Source organism: Callorhinus ursinus, unplaced genomic scaffold (assembly GCF_003265705.2).
Source record: "Callorhinus ursinus isolate GAN/ISIS: 27379988/994484 unplaced genomic scaffold, GSC_fseal_2.0 scaffold49, whole genome shotgun sequence".
NCBI classification, from domain to species: domain Eukaryota; kingdom Metazoa; phylum Chordata; class Mammalia; order Carnivora; family Otariidae; genus Callorhinus; species Callorhinus ursinus.
Genome location: NW_027397111.1, coordinates 3,100,229 through 3,117,310, shown reverse-complemented (window position 1 = coordinate 3,117,310; position 17,082 = coordinate 3,100,229). Strand labels below are relative to the sequence as shown.

The 17,082-nt window shown below is 37.3% G+C and overlaps 1 protein-coding gene across 3 annotated transcripts in view; it reads left to right on the top strand.

Moving 5' to 3' along the window:
• PDE3B (phosphodiesterase 3B) overlaps positions 1-17,082 on the top strand; it is a 164,475-nt gene that overhangs the window by 87,962 nt on the left and 59,431 nt on the right. For all 3 annotated transcript variants that reach the window (XM_025894187.2, XM_025894186.2, XM_073882872.1), the window contains exon 2: positions 12,099-12,149. In XM_025894187.2, coding sequence (XP_025749972.2) covers positions 12,099-12,149 — 51 coding nt within the window. The remainder of the gene's footprint in view (positions 1-12,098; positions 12,150-17,082) is intronic.

The window sequence follows — 17,082 nt, the reverse complement described above, 5'->3', positions numbered from 1 at the left end:
ATGACCTGAGCCGAAGGCAGTCGCTCAACCAACTGAGCCACCCAGGCACCCTCTCGTCCTTGTTTTATCTATAAAATGAGAATATTGGAATTGTTGACTTCTAAATTCCCTTCAGCTTAAATATACTTTCAATATTTATAATAGGATAGTAACATGATACAAATGGTTTTGAAGATTGATTTTATTGTATAAAGTAGATGTAATTGTCAGAGAGGAAAATTGATTGGAAGTTGTTGTAAGTGATCCAGGCTTGATGTAATAAAAATGTAAAAAATATAGTGATGACAAAATCAGAAATATCTAGATTGAATTAGATTGATATGAGGAAGAAGAGGAATTTTTAAAATGAGTAATTCATTCAACAAGTTTTTAAATATAACTTTCATTATACATTTAAAAAAATACTGATCTCACAGGATGAATATGAAGGTTGACTGTAATAATGTATATAAAGCTCCCAACAGACCCCCTACCATAATGGACATACATGTTTTTATTCTCTTTTGTTGCAGATGGTTTGCCAGACCATATGGTTTGCATATGATGCCTCTTGTCTTTTAACTAGGTTTTACTTTTGTTTTAGTTGCAATGAGACAGAAATTCGAGGACACTGAAAGACTGAGACTGACCATTTGTTCTTTTTTTTTTTTTTTTAAAGATTTTATTTATTTATTTATTTGACAGAGAGAGAGAGAGACACAGTGAGAGAGGGAACACAAGCAGGGGGAGTGGGAGAGGGAGAAGCAGGCTTCCCGCGGAGCAGGGAGCCCAATGTGGGGCTCGATCCCAGGACCCTGGGACCATGACCTGAGCTGAAGGCAGACGCTTAACGACCGAGCCACCCAGGCACCCCTATCTGTTCTCTTTCAAATGCATGACCCAAACAATATTTAGATATTACTTACAGGGCTTCCCACCCTCTCTCCAAAGATGGATTGGACAGAACGCATGTTTGAAAATGGGAAACTTCAACAGCCAGAATGGTCCTGGGCCCACAGCTGGCTTTGATAGTTCTAATAATCAAAGGCAGGGTAGGATGGGTAGACTGCAAAGAGGTAACAAAGCCTAGAGTTGAGCCCTTGAAAGGAATTTCTAGCTTTTTCCTCTTTTTTCTAAAAGAGTATTCCAATCCTCTTCAGTATTGCTTTTGAGGCAGAGATTACACATTGATGATGAAATATATTTATAATCTCTGCCCATGGTAAAATACCATTAGGACTCTCCATTGTATTATTTGGGCATACAAAGATTATGTGTCTCTGTAAACATATTAGAGGAGACATAGATACAAAAGAGCCAAAGAGCAGAATTCCTGAACAAAGGGATTTCCAGCAGATTTTGCATGTGTTATTTTTTTCCCTCAATACATATATGTAACTATTTCACCAGTACTGCCTGTGTCTTGGTTGGCTCACCATTCTTAACTTTAAACTATAATTTATCTGTCCCCAGACAAATTTTAAAGGGCAGCCAGAGAAGAAATACATGTTGTATTTGCTTTGTTGGTCAGAGGGTGTGCCTGTCTGTAGGACCAGCTAGTTCCTTTCTTTTACTTGAATGTCTGTGATTTGTGGATCTTTTAGTTGTGTGAGCCCTATAGAGTTGATTGAAAGGAAAAGAGCAACCAAGACTCCTCTGTTTGAGTCATAAGTAGGTAGGAAGCAGTATAATATAGTGTCTGAAAGCCTGGGCTCTAGCATCAGTCTACCTGTTACTGTATTTAGAGATGGAGGGTGTCTTTAGATTTGGTTCTAAGACCACCATCGTAGGTTGATCTCACATCCCCCCAGAAGGCCCTTGTGATCTCCTGATTTTCTTTCCAGACCCAGGATCAAGTTTGTAGCATATTTTTGTCATCGAAGTGAGGAGCCATTTTTTTCCTGTTTTAGTCTTGTTCATAAACCACACTTAGAATTCTAGAATATTTATTAGGATATGCCTTATGCAATCCTGAATTCTTCAAGTGTTTTAGTAAGGTTTTAAAAAATATTAGCTGTTTTTAATTTAATCCTCTTATTTGCTTAAATTATACTAAAAATCACATTGTAACTTAAAAGGAAGACATTTATTTACAGTAGGGGGAAAATAGAAATTATTTTCTTTAAAGGTTTACAATTCCAATTTTTCCAGTTATTTTTGGCACATTATCCCCAGAATGTATATCCTTTGGTGAGAATGTAGAGTCTGTGTCAGGGGTGGAGAAAAAATTTTGTTCAGTCATAGGCTAGAGAAAGCAGTTGAGGCATGCACCAAGATATATAGATATCCAGAAAGACATAGGAGGTCCGGAGGAAGAGCAGGTAGGTAAAACTTTGAAAACCTGTAGAGAGAATAAGAGATTAAGAACACTGGTAAAATTGAAGCTATTACGTATTATACTTAGAAAATGGCTCTCTCTGCTTGAATTCCCTCAGCACACTAATTAGGCCATGGTATGTGGAACTGTTCTGTAACTTTTAAATGATTATGAAAAATTGTGAGGTTTACATAAAGGTATTTTACTCTGTTTCAGAGCATCAAATGATAAAAACAAAATAGTCCCCCTAAGAACTAATGAACAAAAATTTTAAGGGCTTATTAGTTTATCAGTAGGATGTAGAGATTTAAGTAATTGGTACTTTCACAGGTTAAAGCTCTGTGTATTTCAAACAATGTATGACTTCAGTACTTTTGTATTATACTCACCCAGCCTATGTTTATTCCTGTCCCTTTAAATGTCTTTGTCTCCGGTTTTTGTACTCTTGACAGGAAAAAAGTGAAACTTGTATTTCAGGTGCTACTTTATAAAATCTGAATTACCATTCCAGCTTCAGAAAATCACACCTTATACTACAGTATTATATAATTTATTTCCTTTTGAATTTATTAAGAAAAAGGAAAGGGGAGTGAATTTTATTGGTACTTGCCTGGCATGTTCAAGGACCAGTAAAAAAACCAGTGTAGCTAGATCAGGTCCTCTTAAGAGAGAATTATAGGGGAGGAATTGGAAACAACAGGCAAACATCACTCTTTTGCGGAATTTTGCTGTAAAGGGGGGCAAAGAAATGGGACAGTGGCTGGGTGTAAATTGATCCCGAGAAGGTGTGTGTAGGTGAGATATGAGAAATTGTAGCATGTTTATAATCTAATAGGGATGATTTTGGAGAGAGAGAGAAAATGATGTAGGAGAGAGGGAAAGAGTAGTTTGTGGCTATCTTCAAGTAGGCAACATGGGATGGGATCTAGTATGTTTATGGAAAAACTGGCCATTGACTAGAGCCCAGAAAGTCCATCTGTAGTAACTGCATGAAATGCATGGAAGGTGGGATCAGATTTTACAGGGTGACTTGATAAATAAGAACAGGGTCTTTGGGAAAAGAAGGGTCTCATAATAAGCTTGAATAATTATCCTTTTAGCGTAGTAGAAAGGGGATAAAATTGGAGAGAGATAAAATTTGAGTTCAGATTCTAGCTCTGATTTACTAGCTGACATGTGAACTTAATTACACCATCCCTGTACTATTTAGGGGGCGCAGAAATAGAATTCATTTCAAGGTGGTTCAGATAAAAAGATTTTAATGATGAATCAACTTTGAGAGAATGACCAGGGCTAAGAGAATGGATGAGAGATCGTTAGAGACTATCAACCCGAAAAAGCTATTACCTCCCCTGGGGCTGCAGGAACAGGGGTGGAAATGGTGTTCTCAGAGTCACAGCTTCAGCTGTGAAGGGAAGGCCATCTGGTAAGAGCTGTAGTCACGGGGAGTGGGAGGGGGGACAGCTATTGCCAGGGACAATGGTGCATACGTAGGCAACAGAAAAGAACCTTGATTTCTCTTTCCTCTCAGATTCCAGTTTCCTGTTGGTGGATCCCAGCCTAGGCAGAAACCAGCTTCATGGGAGCTTAGGTGATGCAGAATATGCAGATCAGCCTCCCTAGGAACCAGGGAAGGGCAGAGAAGGAATCTGGGAGGCAAATGCAGAATTATTAATATAGTCACCAAGCCTCAACTTCTCCATATAGAAAATGGAGGGACTTGCAAAATTGTGATTTTACATGGCTGCTGAGTGCCTGGCACATTGCTAGCACATAACAGTGTTTAGTAAATGATAATAAGATGGTGTGGCATCATGGTTAAGAATCCTTAAAGCTTTGGAGTTAGAGCCCACTTCAGTTTCTGTCTCTGCCACTTACTAGTCATGTGACTTTGGGCAGGTTACGTAACCTTTCTTAGTCTCTGTTGTGTCATCTGTAAAATGGGGAAATAAGGCTTACCACAGAGAATTCTAGTAAAGATTAAAGGAGAGAGTATGTATTAAGTGTCTAACATAGTGCTGGTACATAGCATACAGTCTAAGGTACCATAATCATATGATTTGTTGGATTAGTAGGAGCAGTATCCAAGTAATACTACGCCTCCCACCACCTTCCCTATATACACACACATACACACCTTTTTTCTGCTTCTCACTTCTGTCTGGGGCCCTTCCTTGTCACGCAGGGGTCAAGGATACTATCTTTACACTTTAGACTGTTAGAAAGTACAGTTTTAGTTAGTTTAGCACTTTGGCTATCCATTTATGTTTTTGGTTTATGTTCAAGAAACACAATCATAGAGTGAAATGGTTTCTTTATTGGGCCTACGTTGGAAGGCATAGAAATAGAATAAGTGGGAAATACTGAAATTCAGTCAGTTCCATTAGCATAAATGTATACACACAAAGCTCAAGTAAAGTGTCATTAAGAAATATGAGAATAAAGGGTATTGTAACAGTTAATTCACAGCTGTACCATAACAAATATTTTTTGAATTTCACGAAGTGTAACAGTTCCGTGAGTTTGACTTGAAGGCACATATATGTTTTTCTTTTTGGCTACATAGGGAACAATGAAATAAAACCTCATTGACGTAATAGAACCTGATAACATCTCTGGTTGTGCTGCTGATGTTTCGCTGTGGTATTGGTGGTTTTGTAGAGCTCTGTAAAGCATGTTGGACTTATAAACACATTCAAACAGAAACTTATCAAGATTCAACTTTTTTTAACCACAGAGTTGAATTTATATGAAGGCACAGTCTTGGGTTCACTTTATCAAATCCACTAAAAAAATTTTTTTCTTGGTAGTATATACCTCATATGCTACTTAGAAAGCTGTTTTTAAAATTAGTTTTGAACAGATAACCACAGTGTTTGAAAATATATAATTTCTGATACTGTATATGAGCTGAGAAGGAAACATAATAAATATTGGAAGCTCCTAAAACCGCAATTAAAATTTCATACTTTCATTAAATGGTGTCTTCTAATATAGTAGAACCATATTCTGAAAACATACCATACCCACCATAACTTCTTTTTCTGTGGTGATTAGAAATTTAGCTAATTTAAATTATTTACAGAATCTACTTTGGTATTGGTACTTAAGTTTAGATGCCTAAAGTTTTGCTGACTTGGGAACAACATTATATATAGGACATATACTGTTTGCTTGGAAGTAAGACTTTAAAAGAACTATTTATTAGTATATGGGAGGAAAGAATGTTTCTGCCAATTTTTCTTCAACTTTTAGTATCCATATACCATATACTGTGTATTCAGTATGCATGGTAGGCACCTGACAATTTTAGACAAATGTATAAAAATTATTCATTATAATTCTTAAAAATTAAAAAAATCTATATGAGAGTGAACATTGTTTGCAACATTAAGGGTATCTCTGTTGTAGCTCACTGATGAGAATAAATAGGTTGTGTGTTGTAGGTTCATTCTATATCCAACCTAATTCTTTTCTTTTCTCTATTTCTCTTAAAATAGAAAAATCCAAGCAAAATCATAATTGGGCAATGAAAGGCAGCAAGTGTTTTTGGCTATTTGTTCTGAATACTCAGATTCAACATGGATCCTGTAGTTATAAAGAGATTTCTCACTGAAGATTATTTTCAGAGCTGTGTCAGTTGCTAATTTAATGGCTCTTATACTTAAAAGCTTGAGAAATAGGGGTGCCTGGTTGTCTCAGTTGGCTAAGTACTCAATTCCTGATTTTAGCTGGGGGACATGATCTCAGGGTCGTGGGATTGAGCCCCACATCAGGCTCCATGCTTAGCTGGGAGTCTGCTGGAGATTCCCCCTCTCCCTCCTGTCTCTCTCTCAAAAACAAATCTTTAAAAGCTTGAGAAATAGATGTTCTATGCATTTTATTGAAGAAAATGCTTCTATTATATTTGCTATTTATGTTTATATTTTATATTTGTTTTTTAATATTTTTATATTTGCTCTATTTTCCACAACACACTGAAAGGATGTATACTCTGTGGCCAAAAATTGAGTGCAGTTACATTTATGCTATTTCTTAAACGCTGAATTATGACCAGCATATGTGTTTCAACCACCAGCTGTTTTCTGTGAATAAGGTAGTGTATAAACTTGCAGTTAGGAGATATTCTCATTGTTTAGCAAGACTTCTCCTTGCTGTACAGATAACTGATTCTCTCAGAACATGTTCTAACATACATTTCTCAGTTTCTGTCAGAGTTCACAAAATAATCATTAAATAGGGGGGGGAAAAATACCCTTGTAGTATGGGTTTTCAGTGATAGACACATAAAAACTTGTCTACCACCCTTCCTCATAAGTATTGCACATACATAACAAGAGTTGATTCAGACTTAGCACATGAGTGCATTTATCCAGCAATAAAGTGAAATATCTGCTGTATGCAAATGTGGCAGTAATTACTCTTTTGCATCATATGCCTTTTCAATTCTGTGATGCCCCAAGGTGTCATTTGGTAAGTATATGTTGGAAATTATTTGATCTGTTCTCTCTTCCAGCATAATGCTTATCATCTGTGTGTCTGGTTTTACAAGTCTCTCGGCTATAGTTTATCTTTTTTTTTTTTTTTAATATATGTGTTTGCAGTGAGGAGCACGGATTCTGGATGGTGCCTCTATAATTTTTGTCTCTTCTGTTTTAAGAATGAAAATCCTCAGATTCATATAAGAAAGCATTATGTTCTTGTTCTAGAGAAATTCTATTGGTTTACCAAAAAGATTTTTATGTTTTGTTTGAATATGTCCGAAAAATTTCCATTGCTTCCTATTATCATTATTTGATAAAGTTTCAAAGTGGAAAACATGCGGAAGAATATAGGGTAAATAAATTACAAGTCTAAAAAAAATTAGCTTTTAGAGAGTCACTGTTGTTATGTCTTAAGTAATATTTTCATTTTTGTGGATTTGTGTGGTATTTGCATTAGATTTGTACTCCATTTGCATTAGAGTCTTTTTTTTTTTTTAAGATTTTCTTTATTCATTTGGGAGAGCACGAGCAGGGGGAGAGGCAGAGGGAGAGAGAGGAGCAGGGGGAGAGGCAGAGGGAGAGAGAGAAGCAGACTCCCTGCTGAGCTGGGAGCCCAACTTGGGGCTCTCTCCCGGGACCTGGAGATCATGACCTGAGCGGAAGGCAGACGCCCAACCATCTGGGCCACCCAGGCGCCCCTAGAGTCTTGTTCTTGAGCTAGGCTTAGCATTTATTCTGAGTTATTTATGTTTCTGTTTTTATCAACACCTTAAGCTTTAGGAAACCAACTGTGAGCCACTTCTTTTTTTGATTGGAGATATAGTGCAACACTAGGAAAAGAATACAAATTTAATAGATATAAACAATAATATTTCAATGACATAAAAATACTTCCGTTAAGATGATTTGTAAAGAATAACATAGGTCGTAGGGCACCTGCCTAGCTTTTAAGAATATAATAGTTATTATGATGAAGATGGTGAGATTTCTGTGGAAATCAGAATTAATCTCATATTTCATAATTTTGAAATATATGTAAACTACATAGATTCCTTTTTCCCTCTAACTATTCCAGACCACTGATGAACAACAAGTGATTTATAAATCATAATCTGATAAATAATGGCTAATAATGGATTATTATGTTTGTTTCCTAGTTTAAATTTTATCTAAGTCCTAATATTATAGAGCCATTGAACAGTATTTTCCTTAAGACTTTCATTATTTTTGAATATCTCTCAATCTATGTTGTATTATTAGTTCGCCTACTGTCCTGGATCATTCCTATCAGGAACAATCTCTAGACCTAGAGGTTTTGTGTTTTTTTTTTTAAGATTTTATTTATTTATTTAACTGACACAGAGAGAGAGACAGCTAGAGAAAGAACACAAGCAGGGGGAGTGCGAGAGGGAGAAGCAGGCTTCCCGCCAAGCAGGGAGCCCCATGTGGGGCTCGATCCCAGGACCCTGGGATCATGACCTGGGCCGAAGGCAGATGCCTAACCAACTGAGCCATCCAGGTGCCCCTAGACCTAGAGCTTTTGTTAACCATGTCACAACGACAAAAAGTATTAATCCCCATATTCTTTTCCAACTATTACCCCATTTCATTCTTGACATTTACAGCACAATTTCTCAAGAGTTTTCACTAGTCACTGTCTTCATTTCTTTCCCTTCCTAAATTCTTAATTTTTAAGTAAAGCTTCATAAATACTTGTAAAATATGCATAAAGTTTAAATGAAAGATAACAAACACCAGCTACTCTCCATTACTATTAATTTTGAACATACCCTAACTTTGAAGTTCCCTATATGCCACTCCCAGATCCAGTTTCCTGCTCTTCTCCCTTAGAAACAATTACTGTCCTGAATTTCTTATAGTTTCCCATATGTTTATATTCCTAAAATGTATATTTCAGTATATTTCACATGTATGAAATTGTACTGTATGTATTCTTCTGTGACTTTTCTTATTCAATCTTATGTTCCTGGAATTTATTTATATAGTGTGTAACTGCACTTCATTTATTTTCACCTTTGTATTCCATGGTATGAGTATACCCAAGTTTCTGCATTTTGTTATGGATAGACATTTGGGTTATATCTAGTTTGCTTGCTACCCCAAACAGTGCAGCTATGTGCGGTTAGGTTAAATTGTATAGCAGAGTCCAAGTTTTGGAAAGATATTTCTCCTAATCTGTTGTGGATTAATGATTTTATAAAATACACTAAAAATGTTTCAGCAATGTTCAATTGCTATAAAAATTTCTAAACATGTACCCTTAATTTCTTTCTTTATCTTACGGTAGAGCACACTTGGAATAACAATGCTTTAATATATACCTAGCTGCAGAATTCCTGGATCATACATCTTCTGCCACTTAGGCAAAAATTTTGTTCTCTCAGAATCACTAATCGCTAGTTGTTCAGATTAAACAGAAGACGATCTACTAGCAGTTTGTGACTTTTGCTGTATCTTTTCTCAGTCCCTAACATGCAGGGGGTTTCAGACAAAGACCCCCAAGAGCAGTTAGAATAGGATGAATGTTACCCGTGTCAAGGCCGCAGCTTCTGAGTGGCCCCCTCAGCACTGTCTCTCTCAGATGCGAGCAAGAAGCCAGACTACTTTATATCAGTATTTCTCAAACTTATTTTCATTATCATTCCCTTAAGGAGCTGTTTTAGACATTTTTTTTCCCTCTAATCATTCCTCCCCTTCTATGAAATTTACTACTGTAGATCAACAGTCTCTCTGTTTATGTACTGTGGCATTTGGAGGGCTACAACCATTTTACTGTTTTTAATATATTTTTTTTTTTGTCTCCTAAGAACCAATTTCACCTGCTTGGGAGTGGTAGGACTACCTTCAGAATGCATGATATGAACACAGATACGGTTCTGGCATTAGAGTACGAGCATTTAAAATGATAGTATTTAATTGTCAGATGGATGATGAAGTGGGGAGCAAGGAAGACTCAGTGCTAAGAAACTGTCCTGCTGAAAATGTGCTTGACTTAGGAAAAGATCAGTTTCTACTTAGACTCATGAATTGGGAAAGTGAGGAATAGGCATTTGTCAGTGTTTGATGGCATACTTTGTAGAAGAAATGTGGAAGTATGGATTGGAGGACAGTACAGTTAGGCAAGTTTGTAGATTTAGAATGCAAATTAGTGAATTGATGCCTATCTCCTAAGTAATTTTTGGTGACCCATCATGTGGCTCTGACTTCACGCCTATCTATTCTCTGCTTTTATTGGTCACTTAAGAAAACCTCAGATTTACAAATGATGAGAGGAATGGTGAAAAGGCTAGTGGACATCCTCAATCTCAAAAGAAAACTTGGGCAGGCTAAGTTAAGGACGGAAGTAAAGTATTGCAGTTGGGTCTAAAATACCAATTGTAGGGGCACCTGGGTGGCTCAGTCAGTGGAGCATAGCAATACCAAATATAAAAGAAACTTAGGGATTTAAGTCATGTTACTCTTTAAAAAAAAAGATTTATTTATTTTAGAGAGGGAGAGAGAGAGAGAATGGGGTGGACAGTGGTAGAGGGAGAGGGACAAGCAGACTCCCAGTTGAGTTGAGAGCCCCACGCAGGGCTCAATCCCAGAATCCTGAGATCATGACCTGAGCTGAAATCAAGACTCGGCTGTTTAACCAACTGAGCCACCCAGGCGCCCCAAGTTATGTTACTCTTAATATGAGTGTTCTGAAAAAGTAATTAACATCTTAATCTGCATTAATTAATGTCTCTAGAATCTAGATGTATGCTGGTCAAATTGCAACCTTAAATAATTATGTCAGGATTACTTAGGGCCATATAAAATACTGCATATATTTAATGAGTCTGCTAATATTCATGAAGTACTTTGCATGTAGTTAGTTATACCATAGCCATTCTGTGGCTACTGGTGCATGAGTTTTAGACTTAGTTATAGTATGTCTGGATATTTTTTGGGAAGAAATAGGTTTCTTTTCACTGGCAAGAGATGACTTTCTGCAAGGATGTTGACAAGGAGATAGTGATAATGACAACTGACAACTTTTTGAGTGATTCAGAGTGGGTATATCATCTAAAAGAGGGGTCAGCAAACTATATAGCCCACTGACCAAATCCAGTCTGCAAGCCTGTTTTTTAAGGCTCTCCAGCTAAGAATGTTTTTGCATTTTAAAGCGTTGTAAAACAAACAAAAAGATTATGTCGCAGTGACCTTAGATGGCTTGTAAAGCCTAAAATATTTACTATCTGTCCCTCTACAGAAAAGATATGCCAACTCCTGGTAAAATATTGGACCAATGATAGAGTGGATAACACTTTAAGATCTTTTGCACACAGAAGACAGAAAACCAAGAATAAAAAGCAACACAAATAGGTCGCTATTCGGGTGAGGCTGGGTGGTTCAGTCCAGAGACTACTGATCTTGGGGTTGTGAGTTGAGCCCCCCCGTGGGGGGTAGAATTTACTTGAAAAAAAAAAAAGAATTGTTCAGTATATAGAAATCAGGTGATTATTTTACAAATTAACTAGATTTAAATTAGAGACTAGGGTTCAAAGCTATGTAGAAAATTGCCGTTGTAATCAGTTTTATTTGGCAAAAGGAGACCTATTTGTTACGTAAACTTAAGAGAAATTTAGGATTAATTATGGATAGCAGTTACGGATTGCTAGAATTAAAGCTAATGTTTTCTTCTTGAGCGTAATGACTATTGGAAAAAGTGGCCAGAAAGCTTGCTGGGGAGAAAAACGGACAGGAAAACCCCGGTCTGGGGCTGAGCAGTTGTCACGGGTATAGCCCACAAGGGAGCAGGCAGGGAGGCGGTCACTGATTATCCGCACATCGGAAGGGTGGGGTGTTGCTTCTGAGTTCGACTTCATCGAACCCCGAGGACGAGCTTTTTACCGCTTTGAGAGAGCTGCCTTATTAGTAAGGAAATAGCACCACCCATTGGTGTAGAATGATGAGTGATGACCCTCCTCATGGGGGCGGGGGGTGTCTGATGATCTGTGATTGTTCTTGGATTCTTAGTAACTGGGTGTTACTTTGATTTGTGTTTTCCTTTTTGTGGTAATGGGTATTTTGAAGGTTAATATATCTTATTATAGTGACTTTATTCTGACAGTTTTCTTGGTTTCCCAGTCACAGAGTGTATAATTTATGGAATATTCTCTCTATAGATAATTTTATTCTCACATCCCCAATTGTTCTCCCCAACTGTAAGCTGTCTTAGGTATCTGTAATTGAAGATGTTCCATTTTGTCTTCACATATATCTGTTTATTTCTGGTTTATAACTAAATGTATTTTTTTTTTCTTTCCCAGATGATTCTTTGGGATTGGGACTTAAAGCAGTGGTATAAACCTCATTATCAGGTAAATATAGTGAATATCACTAATAATGTCGGTAATGAAACTTTTTAAAATTGAAGTATAGTTGACACGTAATGTTAGTCTCAGGTATACTGAAATAAAACTTTTGACATTTTGTTATTTTTTATTTTTACTTATTTTTTTATATATTTTTTATTTTTTTTAAGGATATTTATTTGAGAGAAAGAGAACATGATGGGGGGGGAGGGCAGAGGGAGAGGGAGAAGCAGCCTCCCCGCTGAGCAGGGAGCTGATGCAGGGCTCCTTCCCAGGACCCTGGGGTCACGAGCTGAGCTGAAGGCAGACGCTTAACAACTGAGCCACCCAGGCGCCCCCCTCAAAAGGAATTTTTATATGTTAAAGTAGACTTATAGGATCCTGGTGGGGGCGGGGGAAGGGGGTCAGCTAGGATTGCCTTTTGCCCTTAGTAAAGTATTAGTCAGTTGAGTCTCTGGAGGAATGTCACTTGGCCTGTTTCAAGGACTTGTCAGCAGGCTGTAGGTAGTAAGGAAATTTAATATTTTTTCCTCTGCCTTTGTTTTCCACATCACTGACTTCCAGCAATTAATTTGGCTTATTTATGAACTTTATATATATAAATGGAATTAAGTAATATATACTTTTAAGCTTTTTTGATCACTTAAGTAATATATATTTATGTCAGAAGAATTGAAAATAGAAGTATAAGAGAAAAAAGAAAAATCACTCCTAAATATTAAGCAATAACTATGTTAATTATGTTAACTTTTGATGTATATCTTTGCAGATCTTTTCCCATTTTCCCATTGTATTGAAATGTGTGTTTGTGTATTCTAGTCTAAAAAATATATATTATAATAATTATAAGTTATATATAGGTATATAACATAAATATTAACAAAATAGATAAAATATATAAATATAATTATTTGTAATATAAAATATATTTATTATAATTAGGTTATAATATGCTGGTTTGAAACCTGATGGTTTTCACTAATAGATAAACATTAATAAATATCAAATCTCTGTCCTTTATATGTACAGAAACATTACACCTGTTTATTAGATTTATGTAGTTAGTTGTCTCTATCCCAATTTTTGAAAAATGAATATTCCTTTCAGTGAGTTTTGTTTTTAAGGTGTGAATGGAAGAGCCACAACAGCCCATAAGAACAAAATATTCTCTGGGTTTTGGTGAATAAAAAACATAACCATTGCAGTCAGATAAAATCAAGAAGCCCACTTCTGACCCAAAAAAGGCTGGTTCTTTGACCTGCACAAGGACTTTCTCATCAGTCATACTCACCAAGATCCTCAGTTTCCAATTAAAAGAGTATTTAAATTATTAGTAAAATCTAAAGATAAATAAGCAGTAATGGTTAAGAGCACAGACTGGTAGTCAGACTGATCTGTGATATCAGGCACCTACCTCCCTTTTTAGCTCACCTAACCTCCCTCTTTTCATTCACCTCTTTTTCTTTCTTTCTTTTTTTTTTTTTTTTTTTAAAGATTTATTTATTTGAGCGAGAGACAGAAGGTGCATGCACGTGGGCACAGGGGCGGGGGCTGGGGGTACAGAGGGAGATGGAGAGAGAAACTCAAGCAGACTCATCACTGAGCATAGAGCCTGCCACGGGGCTCGATATTTAAAAAATATGTATATATATAATATATATATGTACCACTGGATTTTATTTTTTGTTTTGGAATTTTGAATCCATGTTTATGAGAAAATTGGCCTTGTTTTTCATAATGTTCTTGGCATGTTTTTGGTATAAAGCTTATAGTGGCCTCATAAAATAAAGTGGGATATTCACTCTCTTTCTACTATCTAGAAACATTTGGTAAGATTGGTATTCTTTCTTTAATGTTTGAAAGAATGCTGTGGTGAAGCCATCTCGGTTTGGAGCTTTTTTTTTTTTTTTAATTTAAAGATTTTATTTATTTATTTGACAGAGACACAGCGAGAGAGGGAACACAAGCAGGGGGAGTGAGAGAGGGAGAAGCAGGCTTCCTGCTGAACAGGGAGCCCAATGCGGGGCTCCATCCCAGGACCCCGGGATCATGACCTGAGCCGACGGCAAATGCTTAAGGACTGAGCCACCCAGGCGCCCCAGTTTGGAGCTTTTTTTATGAGCAAATGTTAAATTATGGATTCAGTTTCTTCAATAGTTTTAGGCTTGTTCCGGTTTTCTCTCTCTTCTTATAACAGTTTGGTTAGTAGTGCTTTATAGGAACTCCTTTTTTTGTTGTTGTTCTCTCCAGCTGAGACTGCTGAAGCTCTATTTTACTTTCAAATAGAAATCTGTTTGACAATTTTTGCTAGCTTTCTCCATCTCAGCCACTGTTTGCAGATTGGCAAATGCCTTTAGGGGCAAGCAGCTCTGAAGTCAAGCTTGCTGGTTTTTCTTTTCTCTGAGATCTTGCTTAGCCTTTAAAGCCCTGCCTGTCTTGATAACCCTGACGTTTTGGTCTTCCAGCCTCCTGTAACTACAGAAAGCTCCGCTGTTTCCTAGGCTCTTAACTGCTCTGTGTCATACCCTCTCTGCCCCGGCCAGTTATGAGTCCACAGCAGAGTACTTGAGGGGAAAAGTAGCACAGTATGGTGGATTCCTTTTAATTTATTAACTCTGAGTTCTTGTTCTTTCAAGGCCCGGCTGCTTGACTGTTCTCTGATGCCTTGAAATGGGTGCTATTTTTATTTTATTTCAGCTTTTCTAGACTAGTTATTCTAGGCAGAAGAGTTGGTTTGATAACAACCTCCTTGTTGAAAACTAAGGCAAGCCTCTTAAGTCACTCTGAACCTATTTCGTCATCTATACGTTGAGAATAATACCACTTTCCTCAGAGGGCTAATTATGATAACAGCAACAACAACAAGTGCCTGGTGGGTTAGTAGCACTCAATAAAAATGTGAGCTAATATTATATTAATATATAATAATGAATTCTAAGTATCTCTGAAATTATAGTGTAAGACAGGATTTAGCACAGTTTTTTCTATAAAGGGCCAGATAATAAATATTTTAGCATTTGCAGGTGATACACAGCCACCTCCCTCCACCTCCTCTTCAGTCATCCTTTAAAATGCGGAATCTATTCTTAGCTCTCTGGACAAAAACAAGGTTTGCCACATATGAGCCAATGGGAAATAGGAATTTAAGTTCAGATTTAAAAATTTGTCACTCTTGCTTACTACACTCCCCTCACCCAGAATAAAAGTTGAAGTCCTTATCATGGACCTAAGTGACCTTACACAATATGGTCCCTCACTTTATTCCCATTTACTTCTCTGACCTCGTGTTGTACTAATTTCTCCTTCATTTACTCTGCTCCAGTTACTTGGGCCTCCTTGTTATTCCTCAAACAAGCTGGGCAGACTGGGCCTCTGGGTCTTCACACTTGCTGGTCTCCCTGCTGGAATGCTCTTTTCCCATATCTCTGTCAGTTCTTAACATAAAAATTGTTTTTTCACCTTCTCTAACATTTCAGTGCCCTCCGTTACTTCCCTCTTTCCTCCCTTTACTCTTCCTCTTTAACCTGCTCAGAATCTGTGATTCTCCCTTGCTCATATCCGTTAGCCTGGAATCTTATGTTCTCAAAAATTTGGTCCCAACATGCCTCTCCAACCTTATTTTCCAGTGCGCTTTAAAAAAAAAAAAAATGAAGCCTGTACTGCAGTAATTTTATGTTCCCTGTAACTTTGCTATTTTACTGCTTTTGTACCTTTATGTGCATTCTTTCTTGATGAGCTTCCCCAAATACATTTTTAGTTTTATTGTAAAAGAATTATTTCTCCCTAATCTTTATAAATAAAATCCTACCAAATTAATATCTCAGCTCAAATGCTATCCCTTCCATAAAATTTCTGTTAACCATTCGGATTAAAGTTTATGTATCTTCTTTGAACTCTGATGCCACTTTATCTGTATTTTTATTTCATCACTTTCCATAATATTAATAATTGTACTACTTACTGTACTTTACCTCTATGTACTATACATTGCACTATGTGCTCTGCATGTATCATCAGCTTTAATTCTCCCTGCTCCTCTCCACTAAGTATAACTATTAACTCTGGAAGTAACAAGAGGCAACCAAAGGAGAATTCTGAAAAATGGAAAGAGGAGGGTGGACTGGTTAGGGACCCCAGTAATGGAGAAAAACTATAGTGATGAGGTTTCTTATAACTCCTGCCTAACAGCAAAAGGTGATTCAGGTGGGCTCATTCCTTCCCCAAGATTAAATGAGAGTCCTGCCAATAACACCAAGTGAGTCTAGTTGCTCTAGCAAGGGAAAACTGATCAGGAACTCCACTGACAAGAGGTCAAGGGAGGAATTCTCATTCCCTACTGAGCAGGAGACTCCCCTTACCCAGTGAGAGACTGGGTGGCCCGGGGGCCTGGCAGAGGGGATATGGCCACATGTGTCTAGTCCAGAAGGTGCTCTTTGTCCCTGTGGTCTGGAGACTCTCTTGCCCCACCGAGAGGTACCAGGTGGCTCAATGTGTTGAAATTCCTCCCATCTCCTCACCCACAGAGGTACCGGCAAGGACCGGTGGGAACCCTAGTGGCACCAGAAAACAATCAAGCAGACTAAAATACCACTGTGAATGCCCTGAAGACTAAATTGGCATTAGAACCACGGCCTGAAAAAGTAGACCAGGACTTGTTGCTAAATCTAAACAAAGAGACCACCTCCTAATACAAAAGATTTAAATAGGACCCAGCGTCTTCTAGGATAATAACCAAAATGTTGATGATAAAATAAAAAATCACTTTTCATACCAAGAACCAGGAAAATCACAACTTGAATGAGAAAAAACAATCAATGCTTAACACCAAGATGAATCAAATTTGGAATTACCTGACAAGAAATTTTTTCTTAAGATTTTATTTCTTTCTTTTTTAGAGAGAGAGAGAGAGAGAGAGAGAGCAGGAATGGGGGAGGAGCAG